This window comes from Diadema antillarum, unplaced genomic scaffold (assembly GCF_040938485.1).
Source record: "Diadema antillarum isolate AM-2024a unplaced genomic scaffold, OU_Dant_1.0 seq00000190_RagTag, whole genome shotgun sequence".
In the NCBI taxonomy this organism is placed as follows: Eukaryota; Metazoa; Echinodermata; class Echinoidea; order Diadematoida; family Diadematidae; genus Diadema; species Diadema antillarum.
This window is the reverse complement of record NW_027271254.1, coordinates 21,839-38,811: the sequence shown is the minus strand read 5'-3', so window position 1 is coordinate 38,811 and position 16,973 is coordinate 21,839. Positions and strand designations below refer to the sequence as shown.

The window sequence follows — 16,973 nt, the reverse complement described above, 5'->3', positions numbered from 1 at the left end:
TTACTCTGGGTACTTCCAGCGCAGAATGGCGCCATCTTTGCTGACGCTGATGATGTACTTCTGGCGCGGACAGATGCACAGACGTTTGATGGCGCTACAGTGCCCGGACCCAACGTAGATCACCGTTCCCTCGTCAAATTTCCACATCTGCATTGGAAGGAACAAAGCAAAGGGGTTTCAATATTGGACTGCCAGGGCAAAAATCAAATGACATTCTTTGACTCCCATTCAGCAAGATGTTCGATACAAGTATTTCCAAAAAGCAGTTTCTCATTTCAATACATTTGAAGCACATATCAGCCCAAAATCATGACATGACCTTTATATTTTTTCTTGGCAAATTGACTTGATTTCTTTTCTTGGAAAAAAAAACAGAAACAAAGAAAGAACTTTATATGGTGCGTAGACTGTGATATTACAATGGCTAGAATGTTAATCTTGTGCCATGTTTTGTTATACATAAATTGTTATAGGCTTCCTATCTAGACAGAACAGGATGTACAATCAACCACAAACAAAAATATTCTTGACTTTTGAATAGTTTGTCTGATTTTTATCAAATTTTCTCAGGGTGTTCCACTAGTCCTTCTACATTCCTTAAATTCACATACAGTACATGTGTGAGGAAACCCCTAAGACTCATGCTTCAAGGGTATTTTGAAATACAAAAGTGCTGTTAGGGTGAATTCATCCACACACAGCTTATTTTTTTTATTCCTTTTTTTTTTGTGTTTCACAGAGCATTCTCATGTGACACATTATTCCAACAAGTTCTTCCCTAAAAATAGCATTTTTTTTTAACAAAAAGAGATTCCACAAGACCCAAACAACTCAGTTTAAAGTGAGAGAGGAGAGCAAGCATTGAAGCAAAGATGCTTTTACCTTGATCAGACAGTCGTCTCCACCGGTGACAAAGTACTTGAGGTCCGGAGAGATGTCCATTGCGTTGACCGCGCCGGAGGCGGAGCCGTCCACCTCGCGCACCTGGCTGGCATCATCCACTGCCCAGTACGCGATCTGGAGAAGAGAGGAGAGATTGGACGAGAAGGAGGGAAGAAAAAGAGGAGAGAGAAAATAAAAATGTCACGAGGAGAGGGAGAAGAAGTGAGATACGTCTTCTAAGTCAACTTCCCTGTGTCCTGCATGCTCTGCTTTGTGAGTGTTTTGCCCGAGTTGAATCAAATAAAGAGTAAAGACACGTACCACGGGGCTCCATTTCATTAAAAAAGTTGCTAAGATAGGGACTTTTGCTGGAAGGACAAGTGTCATGGTAATGACGAGATTGGCTATTGCTTCGAGAAGTTAACTATTCTAGCCAGAGTGGCTATTCTAACATCTTTTGTGAAATGGGACCCTGAGCTTTAACCCTAACTGCACTGGGGGGGGGGGGGGGGGGGGGGGGGGGGGGGCTGGGAGGCCCCCCCCCCCCTCCATACTTTTGGCGATTGCATCGCGACTGCTGGGAATTTCGGTTTCTCGCTTCGTGACTTTTTCTCCTGAAGTCTTCCGCACATTTTGATACCACATTTGTCCATATCGGACCTACCTAGGGGGTGTTATGGGCCAATTAGTATGCGCATGTCATTAAACGGCTAATCGCTGCATATATTTGTGTACAGTTACATACTGTCAATAGACCATGGCTTGCATTACTTTATAAATTTTGCTCAGGAATTGGTTTTCCACTTGGTTCATGCATGCTTCTATATTGTTCTGAAATAAATTGGGCAAAGTTTAGAAACAATGATATACATAAGGAATATAAAACAATAGAAAACATAAGAAATAAAAACAACACAAAAACATAACAAAAAAGTTGTTTTTTTTCTCGTTTTTTTTTCTCTCTCTGATTTATTTCACATCTGGTAAACATTATTCTTCATTATTACAGTTTTCATGTAATTTTGTACTCGTTTAAGCTGAAATCATGAAAATATCCCCCAAATGCATCACATATGCATTATGAATAATTACTTAGCTAATTATGCAAAAATTTGCATAATTGATTAAAATAAATTACACCATCAGATTCAGCACGCGAAGATCTATCAGCATTCAAATTTTCAAGTTCATCGGACATTGCGTTTAGGCCCCCCCCCCCCCCCCAGTATTTTCATGGAGCCAAATAGCCCAGTACAGTAAGGGTTAATGCTACTAACTGTGCAGGATTACTATTCTATAAGTGCCTAGTGGTTTGAACACAACAAGGAAATTTTCACTGAGGTGAAGCAAGCACATATACACAGTATAAAGTTTTAACTTATTGTGCCATGTCGTTTGATAGCATTGCAGGTAAAGAAATATATGCCACATTTTCCAAACACCTAGAAAAAAAAAGCACTCCATCAATATTTTGTGCCAGCTCTTTAATGCTAATCATGAAGACAATTGGCTTGTTTAATTAAGAAAGTGCCAGTATAAGCAGTGGTGTGCAATGAATGACTCATTCATAAGTAATAACTCTACAGAAAGGCTTGTTGCTTCAATCTGCCACTTTCCAACACTCCTCATTATCTTTACATGGGAATGACCGCATCATTTATTTTGGATATCACTGAAGATATAGCAACACTGCAATGCAAGGGAGATCGGGAGAAGTCGCAGCTGCACAAAAGTAGGAAGGTTTCTGGTGTTTTGGTGAAACGCATTCCTTACACACTCACCTTCCTGTCTGTGCCGCTCGTGATGATCTGCTTCATGAGGGGATTGTAGCACACGCACATGAATAACGTGTTGGCAAACACCACCTGGTTACGCACAAACTTCCTAGGGGAATGATAGGTGGTGGGGTGGAGAGATGAGAAAATAGAAGAGTTAGATAATATTTATCAAGTATAAATTGAGGCACAGACAAGAAATGATATCTGCTTGAACAGGGTTCTAGAAAGAATTTCATGCCCAAGCATCGATTATGACAAAGCCAATGAAGCATGGCTTCATGAGATGGGTGCACTTGTAAGTGTATGTGTACACGAACTGTACACATCTCTACACAAAGATGACATAAGTTTTGACAAGAGTGATAAGAAGAGAATGACTTCCTAAGAGTGACCATGGATAAAACTGTGACTTTGACAGCCAGACAAGAATGCAGTGCCAATGATGGGTACCAAGTATCATGGTACAGCGAAAACTCATTTATCTCAGACACAAGAATGTTCTCTAACTCTGTAGGATTGACAGACAAGATGGAGAAAGATGGAAGAGGAGGGATTCGCTGACGTACTTGAGGTCCCAGAGGATGCAGGTGCCGTCGGTACTGGCACTGACGCACTCCGTGTCTTCCTTGTTGACCTTGACGCAGGTCACAACCCCCTTGTGCTCCTTCATGGCCTGAATCAGACTCTGGCTCTCGGGATTCACTCTCCACACACGCACCTGAAATGAGAGAATACTCATTAACAACATCAATCTTTAAACAAATTTTGAACTTCTGCACATTCTGCATCAGTCAGCGCATTCTCTTACAAGCTTCAATCACCAATTTTTACGAATATCCTGAAACTATCACTGTTGACGAAAGAGGGTTGTAATACTCTCTCTATTCCTCTTGGTATCACAATGCCCCACACTCAGGAGTTCACATGAACAACATCCAACTGTGATTGTCTGACTAACACTATTGCCAGGTTAGGGGAGAAATTACCTGGATGCCACTAAACTGTAGCTTGGCAAGTTATAGCCAAATGCACCACAGTATGTATGACTAACAATATTATATTGCACACAGTTGATGAATTGGAGTGTAAATTTGCACAGAAAATACACCAAACTTTTCTGGCAACTCCCATCATAACGAAGTCCTCAAGACCAGCTGTTTTTCTTCCCTCATATTGAAATTTGTTACGGCCAAATAAATAATGTACATAAAGATAGATGGATAGACAACAATTTTGGGACCTGAATTTTTACGTCATTGTAACGAAATTTACCGGCAGTTATATCTGTGTTCGATATAACGGAAGCACACTGCACCATTCTTGCAGGTGAACCACAGAGTGAAGAACGATCATGGTAGAAAGGAGACAAACTCCTCTCTCTCTCTGATTCTAATTTCATGGAGATGAAGGACAGAATTGGTGAATGGAATTCAGGTACTTGTACAAGGTGTGTGAGAATGAACATTCTTGTATAAATTACTATGATACAAAAAACACATACAGTGAAATAGTCTAGAGCTTTATCTACAACATTAAGAGTTTACTGTCCCGGGAGTCCCATAAATGTAGAGAGATGAGACGGTATCCCTCACCTGGCCCTCCCCGCCACCACTGATGATGCACCTGCTGTCGCTGGTGACAGCCAGCGCGGTGACACCCTTGTTGTGGGCGTCGGCAATCTGGTACATGAGCTTGCCGGACTGTGGGAAGAAGCTGCGGATCTTGTTATCATCCCAAGCTATGTGAGAGAAGGCGAGAAAGGGAGAGAGATGGGAAATTTGTGCATTACATTCATAGTATAAAGTAATATCTGGAGTTGCACATGAGCTACTTGGATATTTTTTTTTTTTTTTGGGGGGGGGGGGGAATCATCAAATCAACAAAGGGACTACTGGAATAGTAAGCAAATAATCAACATTGGTGAAGGTGATGGGACAAACTATCACTTCCGAGGCAATCTGGATGTAGCTATCTTTCTGAAGCGCAGCTGAGGGAAGATAGCATACACATTCAGATCGCCGAGGAAGTGATAGTTTGTCTCATTGCCTGAAACTAAAAGTTGATTATTTGCTTTATATTCCGCATCTAGGCTCCTAGATATTCCGATTTTATTCTTTAGGTATGCTTAGGGCTTAGGCTACGTACTTTAGATGTATGCGCGTAGATAACAAAACAACGAATTTGCTCTGCGCACCATGCGGCACCGAAATAAAAGTGTGTTGCACTGTGGACTATCAAGAGACCTAGTTAAGTGATAGTCCACAGTGCAACGCACTTTTATTTCACACATACTCACCTCGCGTTAGGACTGTACGAACTGAAGAGATCAGCGAAACAAAAGGGACTATCAACATAGAGTGTAACAAACTTTTTTTTCTCAGGTGATGTGATGGGCAAAACTACGCTTTATCACGTGATCAGCTCTTGACCAATCCTATAGCAAGATTCTTAGTATGTGGAACATTGAATATATATCTGACAAGCAGAGGCAATTAAACCAAAGTTCTTCATACAAGTAACTTGTAAAGAATGCTGATGTGTTTGTCATGGAAGAGTTCACAAATGATATATCTAACAAGAGCACACCTTGGTTAGCATAAAAATACACACACACAACACACACATACACATGTACAAATCAGAGTGAAAGACCATAATAATCTTTTGCTTGCAAATGATTGAAAATTTTCCACAGCGAAGATGCCTTCTTCAATGAACTCAAATAATTTCTTACAGCTACTGAGGGTTTATAAACTGGCAAGACTGAACATTCTATATTGTTTGCAGGCGGCAGCATCACATGTTGTGTCAGGTTGACCAATACCCACCAGAGACGATGCTCTTTCCGTCCGGCATGAGGGCTACGGCGTGGCAGGTCATGTTGGGCACATTGATGCGGATGAGTTCCTTGCCGCTCTCCGTCAGCCACACCCTGATGTCATTCTTGGAGCAGGTGACAAACAGATCGGAGGCGCCACTAGATGTCGATGGGAGATGGGCAATGTCAAAGATTATTGTAAAGTATTAGAAAGTTCGCCCAGTCTGATCAAACAGTATACAAATAATGAATGTTTATGAGTGCAATGGACAGAATAGCATGAGGTGAAAGATGAAATGATCTATTCAACGAGGCGAGGCGCAGCCTCGTTGAATGGATCAAAAATTTCATCTTTCACCGAATGAAACATTCTGTTCATTGCAGGAATGAAAAACATTCATTGTTTCATATAATGCCAAAACAGATCCTTGTCATTTGATGTTTTATTAATTCAGAAACAAGAGAATCTGAGATTGAGAAAGTGTATACATATAGAGAACATGGAGAGAATGGTTTCACTATAATCAGAGTCACATCCTCTGCTCTGACTGGCAAGTTTTCTAACTTTACTAAGCTTCTGGATGACACAAAATCTAACACCCACATATTACTGTCATGGCATGTGTTTCTAACATACCACCAGAACAGAGAAAATGCTTGAAGCTGCAGCCAAACAAGAAAGAATATTAAACCACATAACTACCCAGCGGACTAGCTTTTGAGTTCACATTTAACGAGGAGGACCTAGCAATATTTAGACTTCCTGACTAATAGGCAAATCATTTTTATATGCATATCATGTCAGGGGTGTCTCTCAGGAAAGTATCAAAAATCAGTGCTTGTGACGTAAATGTTTAAGCTGTGCAGCAGAACATGTACCTGTATTCACCTGCCTATCTGTCTTTGAACTCACTATAAATGGAGATGATGTTTCAGCATTCGGATTCTCTGGCTCACAGGTGCACAGGAGGGACTTGTATTTCAACAAGATACACACCATTCATTGTTACAATAAAATTTAAAAAACAACAACAAATTTGCACAATTTTGACTTGATGAAAGACTGAATTTCACTCAAACAAAAAGTGATACTTACCAAGGGAAGCAGATATCATTGACCTCATTGTAATGGCATGTGCTGGTCATCTCATAGGTGAATTCTGGTAAGTTGAAGCGGTAGATGTGAGAATTGTTGGTGCCGACAAAGAACTGCAAAGAAAGATCACAAAAGTTTGAAATAGCTGAGATGGAATTACACGCAGCATACCTGGGTAATTAATGCGCAGACTGGGCTTTGGAAGGTGTCATTCCCTCTGTGTATTTCTGAATTGATTGATTGAATATTCGTTTTTTGCATATTCATCACTTTGCTGAGTTGTTACCGAAAAGTCTGAGTAGGAATCCCTCCCTCATAAGGTCACAATCATATGAACGCTTGGTAGCAACTGTTGTATGTGTTCTAATTTGTAAACATAAAGAATATACTACCAAACTATCATGCAGTCTAAATTTTCATAATGAACAAAAATCCAGAATGTTATGGCTTAAAGACCTTGCACTATTTGGCAGACCGAAAAGGATTCAACCATGAATTAATGAAGACTTTAGTAGATTTTGATAAATTCAAATTTGTGTTAAAAAAAAAACCTCATCTTTTTGAGAATTGTTAATTATATGTGAATAGAGAAATGTTTGAAATATTTTGTTTCCATGTGTACACGTAAAGAGACTATCATATGGTATCATTCAATCATTCAATCATTCATTCATTCATTCATTCATTCATTCTTTATTATGTGTTCTAGTAACTGATTATTATTGTCATCATTATCTATTCTGCCAGGAAAAGAGCAATCTTGGTAAAAGGCATTGCAAAGAACCCAAAGAACCATCATGCGGTAGGAACAAAAAGAAAAGATGGAAAACGGAAACTGAGTGAAGATAGTAATGAATAGCTCTGACAGGAAAGATGGAAAGTGGGATATCATTGGATGAGGTGCAATAGAAATGAGACTCACCTGATGACCCTTTCCGCGAAGAGTGATTGAGGTGATGGCCCCGGCCTTTTCTATCTTTTCCTTCCTGGAACGGAAATTAAGGGAATATCAACTCATTTTGATATGAATTCCGCACATATACACTGAACCACATTACATTTTTATCTATGAGATATGGATGGCATATAGGTGTAATATTATGTACAATTTCAGGGGCAGATCAAGGAATTCCGTAAAATAAAGAGGGGGCACCTTTACAAAATTGAAGGGGTGCGCTCGCACCCCTCCCCTTTTATTTTCTTTTTATTTTGTTTGTTTTAACAAAAAAATAAAGGGGGGTGCGTGCCCGGTGCTCTACCCTCTGGATCCGCCACTGAATTTCCCTGAAGGTGTATGAAGACATAGACTCATTCTTTGTTATTGATTGTGTTGAGAGCATTACAGTACCCATGAAATGCATTGAGGAGGGTCATGACAAATTATTCCCTCTTGTTTAAGGGGGGGGGGGGGGAGAGGTGATGAATGTAACCAGTAACATTCTGCATCAAAATCAAATGTGTGGGACACATTATGAGAAACAACACGTTTCTGAGACCATTAGTCTGGAGTTTTCATTCCACTTATATCATAAATGAGCAGAACAACCTTTATATGGTGAAGAAAATTTCCCTTCAAACAGTAGGCAAAGCTGGCAATCTCACCTTACATGGGATATATATTCAAATTTCTTGGTTGGTCCCGCAAATACAGTGATATAAAAACGTAACTCGAGACAGGAATGTGAAATCAATGTTCCCAGCACAGGAGCATTACATTTGCATGCAGTATTGCAAGCTTGTAACAGTATAAGTGCCTGATGATGGTTTCAAATATTCTGTCCACTTTCAGAGATATTAAGGATACTTCACAACTCTTTACAAAAACTATCCTGTTGTTTGTTTCCTACCGTATCCGGGCAATTACCCCGAGAGGGCAATTACCCCCTGGCTAAATACTGGTTTGTGGTAAGGTTAGAGTAAAGATTAGGGTTAGGGTTAGGTTTAGGGTTAGGAGTTTGGGTTAGGGTTAGGATTAAGCTCAGGATCAGGATTAGGATTAGGGCCAGGGAAAGGGTCCGGGGTAATTGCCCAGGGGGTAATTGCCCTAGACCCGTTTCCTACGGAACACTTTGGGTGCTTTGAGTGCAGATTGGCACATAAAACCCTTGAGCATTGCAGACACTGTCTAAAGTCCCTCACAAGGAAAGGGTTAAAGAGAGCGTAAAGTTTTGGTCGAGATTCAGGTAATAACTTTTTTGCAGGATAATTAGAAACCATTTATATAAAACATTAAAGAGCATACAGTTCTAAGAGAAATTGAGAGTTTATCTGATGGAAATAGGTTTTGAAATGGCTGAGATATCCAAATACAAAGTGGTCCTAATTAAAAGTGGGACCCACCTTTTACTAGGACCATTTTGTTTTACTTTGTTTTTGGATATCTTAACTATTTCAAAACCAATTTTCATCAACTTTCAATTTCTCTTAGAATTGTATGACCTTTAGTATTTCATATCAGTGATTTCCAATTACTGTAAAAGTGGATAGTTTTCGCAATGTTGAAATTTTCGTGCTTTTCGCGCAACCACAAACAAGCGCAAAAATTAAAGCATGCAAATATTTTTGCTTGCCACATGTTCCAGTAGTTTATATCTTGATTCTGCGGAATTAAAGAAATGCAAAACTCTTCTTATCCAGTCGAGCGCGAAAAATAAGTCACACAAAATATCCACTTTTACAGTATCTCACTCAAAAAAAAAAACACCAGGACAAACTCACTTGGTGACCTTGAACTTGTCGTTCATGATGGCCACGGTGCCATCCCCAGAGCCCAGGAGGATGGAACCACCCTTGATGAGGACCAGAGAGGTCACACCCATGCAGAAGCACTCCTGGGGGCCGTAGGACCGCAGCTTCTGGGTGTCGGTGAAGATCTTGAGTACATCGCCTGTTGTGGTGGCACAGTAGAAGTAGTCATCTTCTGGCGACACCTGATGTATACACAAAAAAAAATATATATATATAACTTTTTTTAACGTTATGGCTAAATATTTGCATCTAAACGTTTATTCACTTGAATCGTAATTTCTCTATTTCAGTTTAAATTTCACTTACAATACAATAAATATATGACTTTTCATTACAGACTTTTTATAAGCTTGTTGATAAGTGCTGTATTTCAAAATTATTTTTAATTTGAAAACAGATGTTCCGAGATTAGAACTACCATTTCACTCTCTTAGAATGAGTAAATATTTTTTTCTGCCTTTGTCAAGATTATGTACAAAAAAACTGCATAAAAAGTACCAATATAGGATGCAGAAGTACCCATTAAATGATGACAATATGATAAATTTCAACCTGCACAAAATATCTCTGCGACTTAGATGGATTAGCACGAAAGGTCATCACGGGGACACACTACTCACCACTATGCACTTGACGATACGTTTGAGCTGTCCCAGAGTGACGTCTGTGGGTCTGATCTTACGATTCTGAACGTCCAACTCCCAGACACGCAGAGTGCGACTGTGGATGACATCAAACGATCAAACATACATGTAGGTCAATGGCATTGTTTGATTAAAGGATATGCCACAGGAAATCAGAGTACACATAACTGCAAGTACATACATGTACAATTTGTGCATTACAAAGGCATACACACTGTTATGAATGGCTTTTAACAGTGGTCATAAACTTGAGTTTTTAGAAACAAAAGTTGTCCAGATCTAGTGCCATACAGACAAATTAAAAAGATGATCAATTTGTAATCAATTCCGAACAATGAACTAGCAGTAGCTAATTCTTAACATATTTTCACTTAGTAAGTAGAATATGAAAGCATTAAATAAGAACATTTCCCATAAGCACTTGAATCGCTGTAGGATTGAATTAAGCGGGATTGACAAAAAAAAAAAAAAATATGGAATTGCCCTTGATTGCACATCTATAGTTTTGATTTATAAGTAATCATGCAATATACAAACTATACAATACCATATGTGCTTCATAGATTGCTATGAATTCCAATACCTAAACACCTTATAATCCCCTCTACATATCATTGAAAATGGTACAGAATGCTCTACAACAGGTAACATCCAGAGCACTTACTCTCCACCTGAGAAGAAGAGATAGTCGCTGTTGTTCGCGGCAGCAACGCAGAAGGTGGTTCCGGCGCTCTTGACCGCGGCCTCGGCGCCACACACTGACTCCTTCTTCTTCACATCCCAAATGATGAGGGCGCCATCATCCTGTCCCCCTAGGGAGATGAGGTACAGGTCGTTGGGGGAGAAGGCTAGCGACTCCACCTTGACTTTGTGCAGGTTTTGAGTGCCGTGGATGCATCGCTTCTCAAAGTCCCATATAATGACTTGTGCCTGTTGATAATACCAACAGGGGATGAAAGATGAAGCAATTACTATACGATATTGCATATCATGTAGATTTTATACCACAAACATTGATTGATACAGGGCACAGATCAAATTCTGAATAACATCATCAGTAGTGTCTCGCATGAATTAGTTTAAATGAGCTCCAAATTCCATTACAATATAGCTTGAACTTACATTCTATCTTTGCTATTTCTGTTCTGAAACCTTACTTCTCAACATGAAAATACCACCATGTGTACATGTGTCTATTTGCATATTGTGATGTGTCACATTCATTTAACCACATGTCAAAATTGCATAATGCATAAACTACCATTGTGAATTCCAGCCTTTTATGACCGCATTTATTATGACATGTACATTGTATACACCTGTGTGATCAATGATCTGGTCAGCAAACACCTTGATTTGCGAGTAAGACTCCATTCAAACAATCATCACACAGTTTAGCTTGCTGCAGTTGACTGCTACAGTTTTACAGAAAAAAAATTGTGACTGGATTTGTTAGGTTATCTTAAAGACCTAATAAAATGCTTGCAAAATGTTTTAATATGCAAAAGAAATGTAAAATATATGTCATGATTATCAATGTAAATATGTTGTCAGTGTCGTTCCGGTTTTTATCGCTTCTAGAAACTCCCCCAAATATCACATTTTTGGAGGACCCCGTTGCAGCTTTTGCGAAAAAGATAGTCACGTGACCAACATCCCTGAACCGATTGATGACGTATAAGCACGGAGTTGTGCTCAGTTAGCAGACGCCGCTCAGCACAAGCACTCAGATTACTAGCTTGGTACACGCGCGTACACGATAGCTAGCCCGGCCAGGCCCGGGCCCCGCGGGATGTGCGCTCCCAGTCGACCCACTGACTGTCGACATGTACGCATTACCACGTATATTATCACTAAGTTAGCTTGCACAGATACCTGGTACCTCGAGCATAATGTCTTCCCCTATATGGGTAAACTTCGACATTGATGATGATGATGAAGACTGCAGCTCTGACGATAGCGGAGAAGAAGAGGAGGCACATGAAGTTGAAGGGGAAGATGGGGAGGGAGAGGCACCAAGCCCGAGAATAGACCTCACGGAAACGATCGCCTGGGAAATACAGAGTGGTATGTCTGATATGCCCCCATATAGTTTAACGTTAGAAAGGATCATACTGTATTCTACATGATTGACATTGTAAGTTGTAACTGTTTGTCTAGTAAGTAGATTAGAAGAACACGCCCAGCTCGCTCACAAAGTGAGCGGCTACTCCGGCCGCAGCAAGCAAGCGGGAGCGTCCCGGCCGTGGCCTGGCCCGTCGGCCGGCGCTTACAAGTTAAACTACCAGTTAGTAGTCTAGTAGTAGATCTAGTAGCAGTCTACTAGTAGTTATAGTAGTCTACTAGTAGTAGTAGTCTACTAGTACTACTACTAGTAGTAGTACTATTACCACTACGGCACTAGGTCTAGTAGACTAGTAAGTAGTAATAGCAGAATCTTTGGTAGTAGTACAGAGGCTACACGTACACTCTAACGCCTAACGGTTAGGGGGATTATGTTGTTACAGGGTGGGTCGTGGCTCTAAAAAAAAAAAAAAAAAAAAAAAAAAAAGGCCTAACCAGTTTCCCATAGTCAGTTTCTGCAACATTTGTTATCAGTAATTTAGATGCGCCATTTTCTAAGAAAAACGATACCAAGAATTATCGTCAATTTTGGTCGAGTAGTTTTTGTTTTATGCTAAAAATCATACTGTGGAAGGAAACCCAAACGCCGTGCTTATCTACCGATGAATGCCACGGTGGGGCTGGATTCACGAGTAGGTCTAGGCCTATAAAGCAGGCGAGTCGCCGTAGTATTAGTACAGACACGCAGTGGTGGTGGGGCTATCGTGAAATAGGCCCCACCGCAGTGCGCGTGCACCGTACCCGTGCGTTTAAATAGCAAGCAAGGGTATAGGTCCTCCTAGGGTTTAGGGTTAGGTAGGGTTGTATTTATGGTTAAATTGGCCGTTAAATTAGTCGAGGGCCATATTATGAAGTCATTTTCGCCGCATTCACGAGTATTCACTGTGGAAGGCAGCCCCACCGCCGTGCTTACCTACCGAGATGAACGCCACACAGTGGGGCTGAAACAGGCGAGTCGCCGTAGTATTACTATTAGTACAGACACGCAGTGGTGGGGCCTATTTCACGAGTTTGCCGAAAATAATGGATATCCAAGCGTACCACAGTTGTAATCTGTATTATTGGCAGTATTAAATCCGATACAGTTCATTAAATATTCTTTTGTCTAAAGGCTTAGCCAATGACAATAGTGCAGCGCAGCACCTGCTATGCGCTCGCTAGCTCGCTCCCCCGCCAGCGCTAGCCAGTGCAGCCGCCGGCCGGCTGTCGCTGCGCTGCGCTAGCATAGCCTTGCCAGCTCGTTGGCTACGGCTCTAGACTGGTCGTGAACGACTCCGTTCTTAGACGTCATCACAATTTAGAAGTGATAGTGCGCCGCATGCGGCGAAAGTATAGCAAGTTTTCCAAAACCGAGGAAATTGCATCCATTATGTTAACAAATATAGAACAAAATTCAGAACAGTAAAAAACCCCGCACAACCATAGAATTACTTAGAATTTAACATTTAATATTATTACATCATTGAGAAAAAAAATGCCTAAACCATTTTATTAGGTCTTTAAGTATTATTTGGAAGTGTTTTTTTCTTTTCATACTTTGAATCCCATATGGGTCTGTTGGCCCGACGCCAGGAAGCGGCCGCTCCGCGAGACGGTGATGCAGGTCACCATGTTGGTGTGTCCCTGGAGGAAGTCTTGCTTCTTGGTGGTGATGTCCTCCACGACGACGGTGTCGCCCAGAGGGTAGATCAGGTGCTGTCCATTGGGGTGCACCACTAGACTGCTCTGACTGGTGCCTGGTATACAAAGGACCAACAAAGATGGCAGAGTGTCAGGCAGGCTATTTATTGATAAAATCATAAATCAATGTATAATTTGTATCATATGATGGATGCTTTGTAAAAGCATGAGTGGGCAGACAAACTGATTTATCCTGATGAACAGACACGGTGACACCAAAGTTTGTTTGATCTGCAATGTCCACAGTTTCTGTCACAAGCAATATCTGAAAAGAAACTCACAGACCATGCTGCTCAGTGCCACTATATCTGTTGGCCGACTGACACAGATGTGGCCTGTATACATTGGGTGAAATCAAGTTCTGTGAGAGCTCCGACACTGACAGTCAGATTAATGCAACGATACTGATCACAACTATTGATCCCAAACACTAAGCGTTGGCATTAAACAACCGCGACGTCCGCGGAATTGTGCAACAAAAGAGTGATGACACTTGGTTTGATGCAATTACTAAAAGATGTAGTCATGCCTGCTTTAATAGTTTTAGATGCACGTAATTCGCAAGACGGATTAAAATGCCACAAATTTTATCCCTTCTCCAAACAAAACGATCTTAATTTTGCTACTAGACGCAGATTCATATAGCCATGTCTACGAGTACGAGTGATCATGCTAGCTACTAGTATGTGGGCGACTATTGCATTAGCATACACTTTGAACATACAATGTGTGTTTATTATGTACATGAATGTGGCTCTTGCATAGCAACATTGACACCAGCACTAAACTTGAAATTACGAAGATGATGATTCTGAGGGGCTAGTGTTGACCAATGGGGAAAAAGCACGTAAATTGCCAACACAAACAGTGGAGCTCTGTTCAGCAGATGACATTCAACATTGGGCCTGACATCAACTTCTGTACATAAAATAGACCCTCTAAGGCTCTATGTATAATTTTGAGGTCAACCTCCCAACACTGACTGATTTCAAGTTTGGTTTTATCGCTGGTGCTTGTGTTGAGATAGCACTAGTTTCTAGCACTGAACTTGAAATAACCTGTTGTAATGACTCCACATTTGGCAGTTAGTACTCCCCTGTCTGTACTAACTGTAGATTCTAGTTACACAGCATTTGAAAGAACAAGCTCATCTTAAAGTTATGAATGTTGAAAGTTTCTGCGGAAGAGCATGTTGGCTTTTCGTTGAACGACGTCATGAAAGCTGATGTCTATATCAATGCTTTCCAATGTCATGAATGACCGATTTGGTTCAAATTTATGCAAGTGATTGGAAATTTCAGCTAGCACCAGTCACAGTAGCAGTAGAATTTGTTTTGATTTTTTGAGATAGAAATCTCTAACATTGTTAGATTTCTATTATTACCAGCATGCACATGATCTTATGAAAGTAGGCCCCAGTCAAATGTGGCGTGGGTTCTTGTAAAGTTTACTAACGTTAGATCTAGAATCTAGATCTACTTGTTAAAAGTTAGACGGAAAAATCTGTGTGTCTGGAGGAGTTTTTTAATAAATGTTATGATCTTTTGAGTTTTCGACGGCCCTCCGCTCCGGACCCTGACCTTATTCCGTGAAGCCAGACGAAATTTCCGCGGAACATATCCACGACAACTGTAACGTTAGGCATCTTGTTGTTACAACTATCGTTAGAGACTATAATTTTGCTTGTGATGTTCTGGAAACGTCAGCAGCATAAAAAACAATAACGGATAAAACCGGCCGTGGCTGTGGCAACCCGGGCCACTCAAGGCAGGCTCAGCAGCGCAGCGCAGCTTATCAGGGCCAGCGCCATAGCGCCAGTACAGTGTAGGAAACCCACTGCTGAACGAACTCGCACAGAACACCCGGAAGGTCAATGTAACGTTAGTGCAATCCCAATGAATGGTAATTCGAGACGGCTGGCAGAAAAATAATGTCTTACTCACCATTGAAACCAATTGTAGACAGCAATTCCAGACGACCAATATCTTGTGCTGGACCCCCATTTTGTTCCCTCTGTTGGTCCATATTAAAAATCGTTATTTCAAGAAAATATCGCAGTAGACAGATAGTATTTTGAACTCGCTAGAACCTTATCGCTCGTTCACTCCTACACCCGTACGTGGATCCGATTGTACACAGTTGCTATGACAGCAGCATGCTGGGAGTCGTTCGGGCAGCTGCATTGTAGTTGAGCACAGATGGCGCTCTAACTTTTTTTTCCCCTGCTGAAAGGCTGCAAACAGCGATCTTGCCAAAGCATAGCTAGGTAGTGCTATCAAACATCCTAAGATCAGTGGCGGATCCAGAGAGGGGGCGCAACCGGTGCACGCCCCCCCCCCCCTTTATTTTTCGTTAAAACAAAAGAGATAAAAAGAAGAAGAAAATGAAATGAAAACCGGAAGTGGCACCAAAAATATTAGTTGCGCCCCTCGCCCCCTTTACAGAATTCCTGGATCCGCCCCTGCTGAAAAGATCCTTAACTAGGATCTTTGAGGCTACTAGCAACACGAGTATTACCGGGAAATGTTTTACCTCTATCGGCCGTCATCTACGACAGAAGTCAGGTTGATGATGAAAGAGAACAAAACGAAATAAAGAAAACTCAACATTTGTCTTGACCTTGACCTTTCAGCAATGGTTTACTGGATCAGTGCTACGATACACATCCTCTTTCAGTCAAAGAGTGGTCGACTCTCGGAACAGTCTCCCTTCTTGGCTCCAGTTTGCATAATACTTTCAAGTCCAGGTTGGACAAGCACTAGGCAGTCCTCCCTACACCAATCTCTTCCCTAAAGAATGTACAGTCCGTTCACCCACCACGCACGTACACTAAGTTTTGGGCAGGATCACGTACAACTCGAAAGAACGACCCGAAGTCTCCACAGGACTACCTATTACTTCCGTAGATATTATACTGATGCTGATGCTGATGCTGAAGACTGCAGTAGGGGTAGAAAAGACAAAAGTGAAAGCTTGTGAGGTGAAAAGCAGCAGCTCATGCATACACTATTACAGGTGATGCTGTGTAATACATTAGAAGGCATTTTATGTTTCTTTGTTATTTTTTTTTCTGTTAGCAAAAGTTATGCCTCTCGACGATGAAATGTACTTTATCTGTCAGAATGTACTCATTATGTTTGTTAGGCTAAGATATGTATGTATGTATGCATGCATGCATGCATCTATCTATCTATCTATCTATC

The 16,973-nt window shown here is 41.0% G+C and overlaps 1 protein-coding gene across 1 annotated transcript; it reads right to left on the bottom strand.

The window, feature by feature from the left end:
* On the bottom strand, positions 1-15,795 carry LOC139728675 (cilia- and flagella-associated protein 52-like). Its single transcript, XM_071639611.1, has 13 exons — positions 15,714-15,795; positions 13,627-13,826; positions 10,631-10,896; positions 9,943-10,042; positions 9,293-9,504; positions 7,497-7,560; positions 6,575-6,687; positions 5,489-5,637; positions 4,253-4,398; positions 3,227-3,378; positions 2,664-2,766; positions 883-1,017; positions 1-147 (listed from the first exon to the last, which is right to left on the bottom strand). The coding sequence occupies exons 1-13, from the start codon at positions 15,793-15,795 to the stop codon at positions 1-3; spliced, it is 1,869 nt and encodes a 622-aa protein (XP_071495712.1).
* Between the last annotated feature and the right edge of the window lie 1,178 nt (positions 15,796-16,973).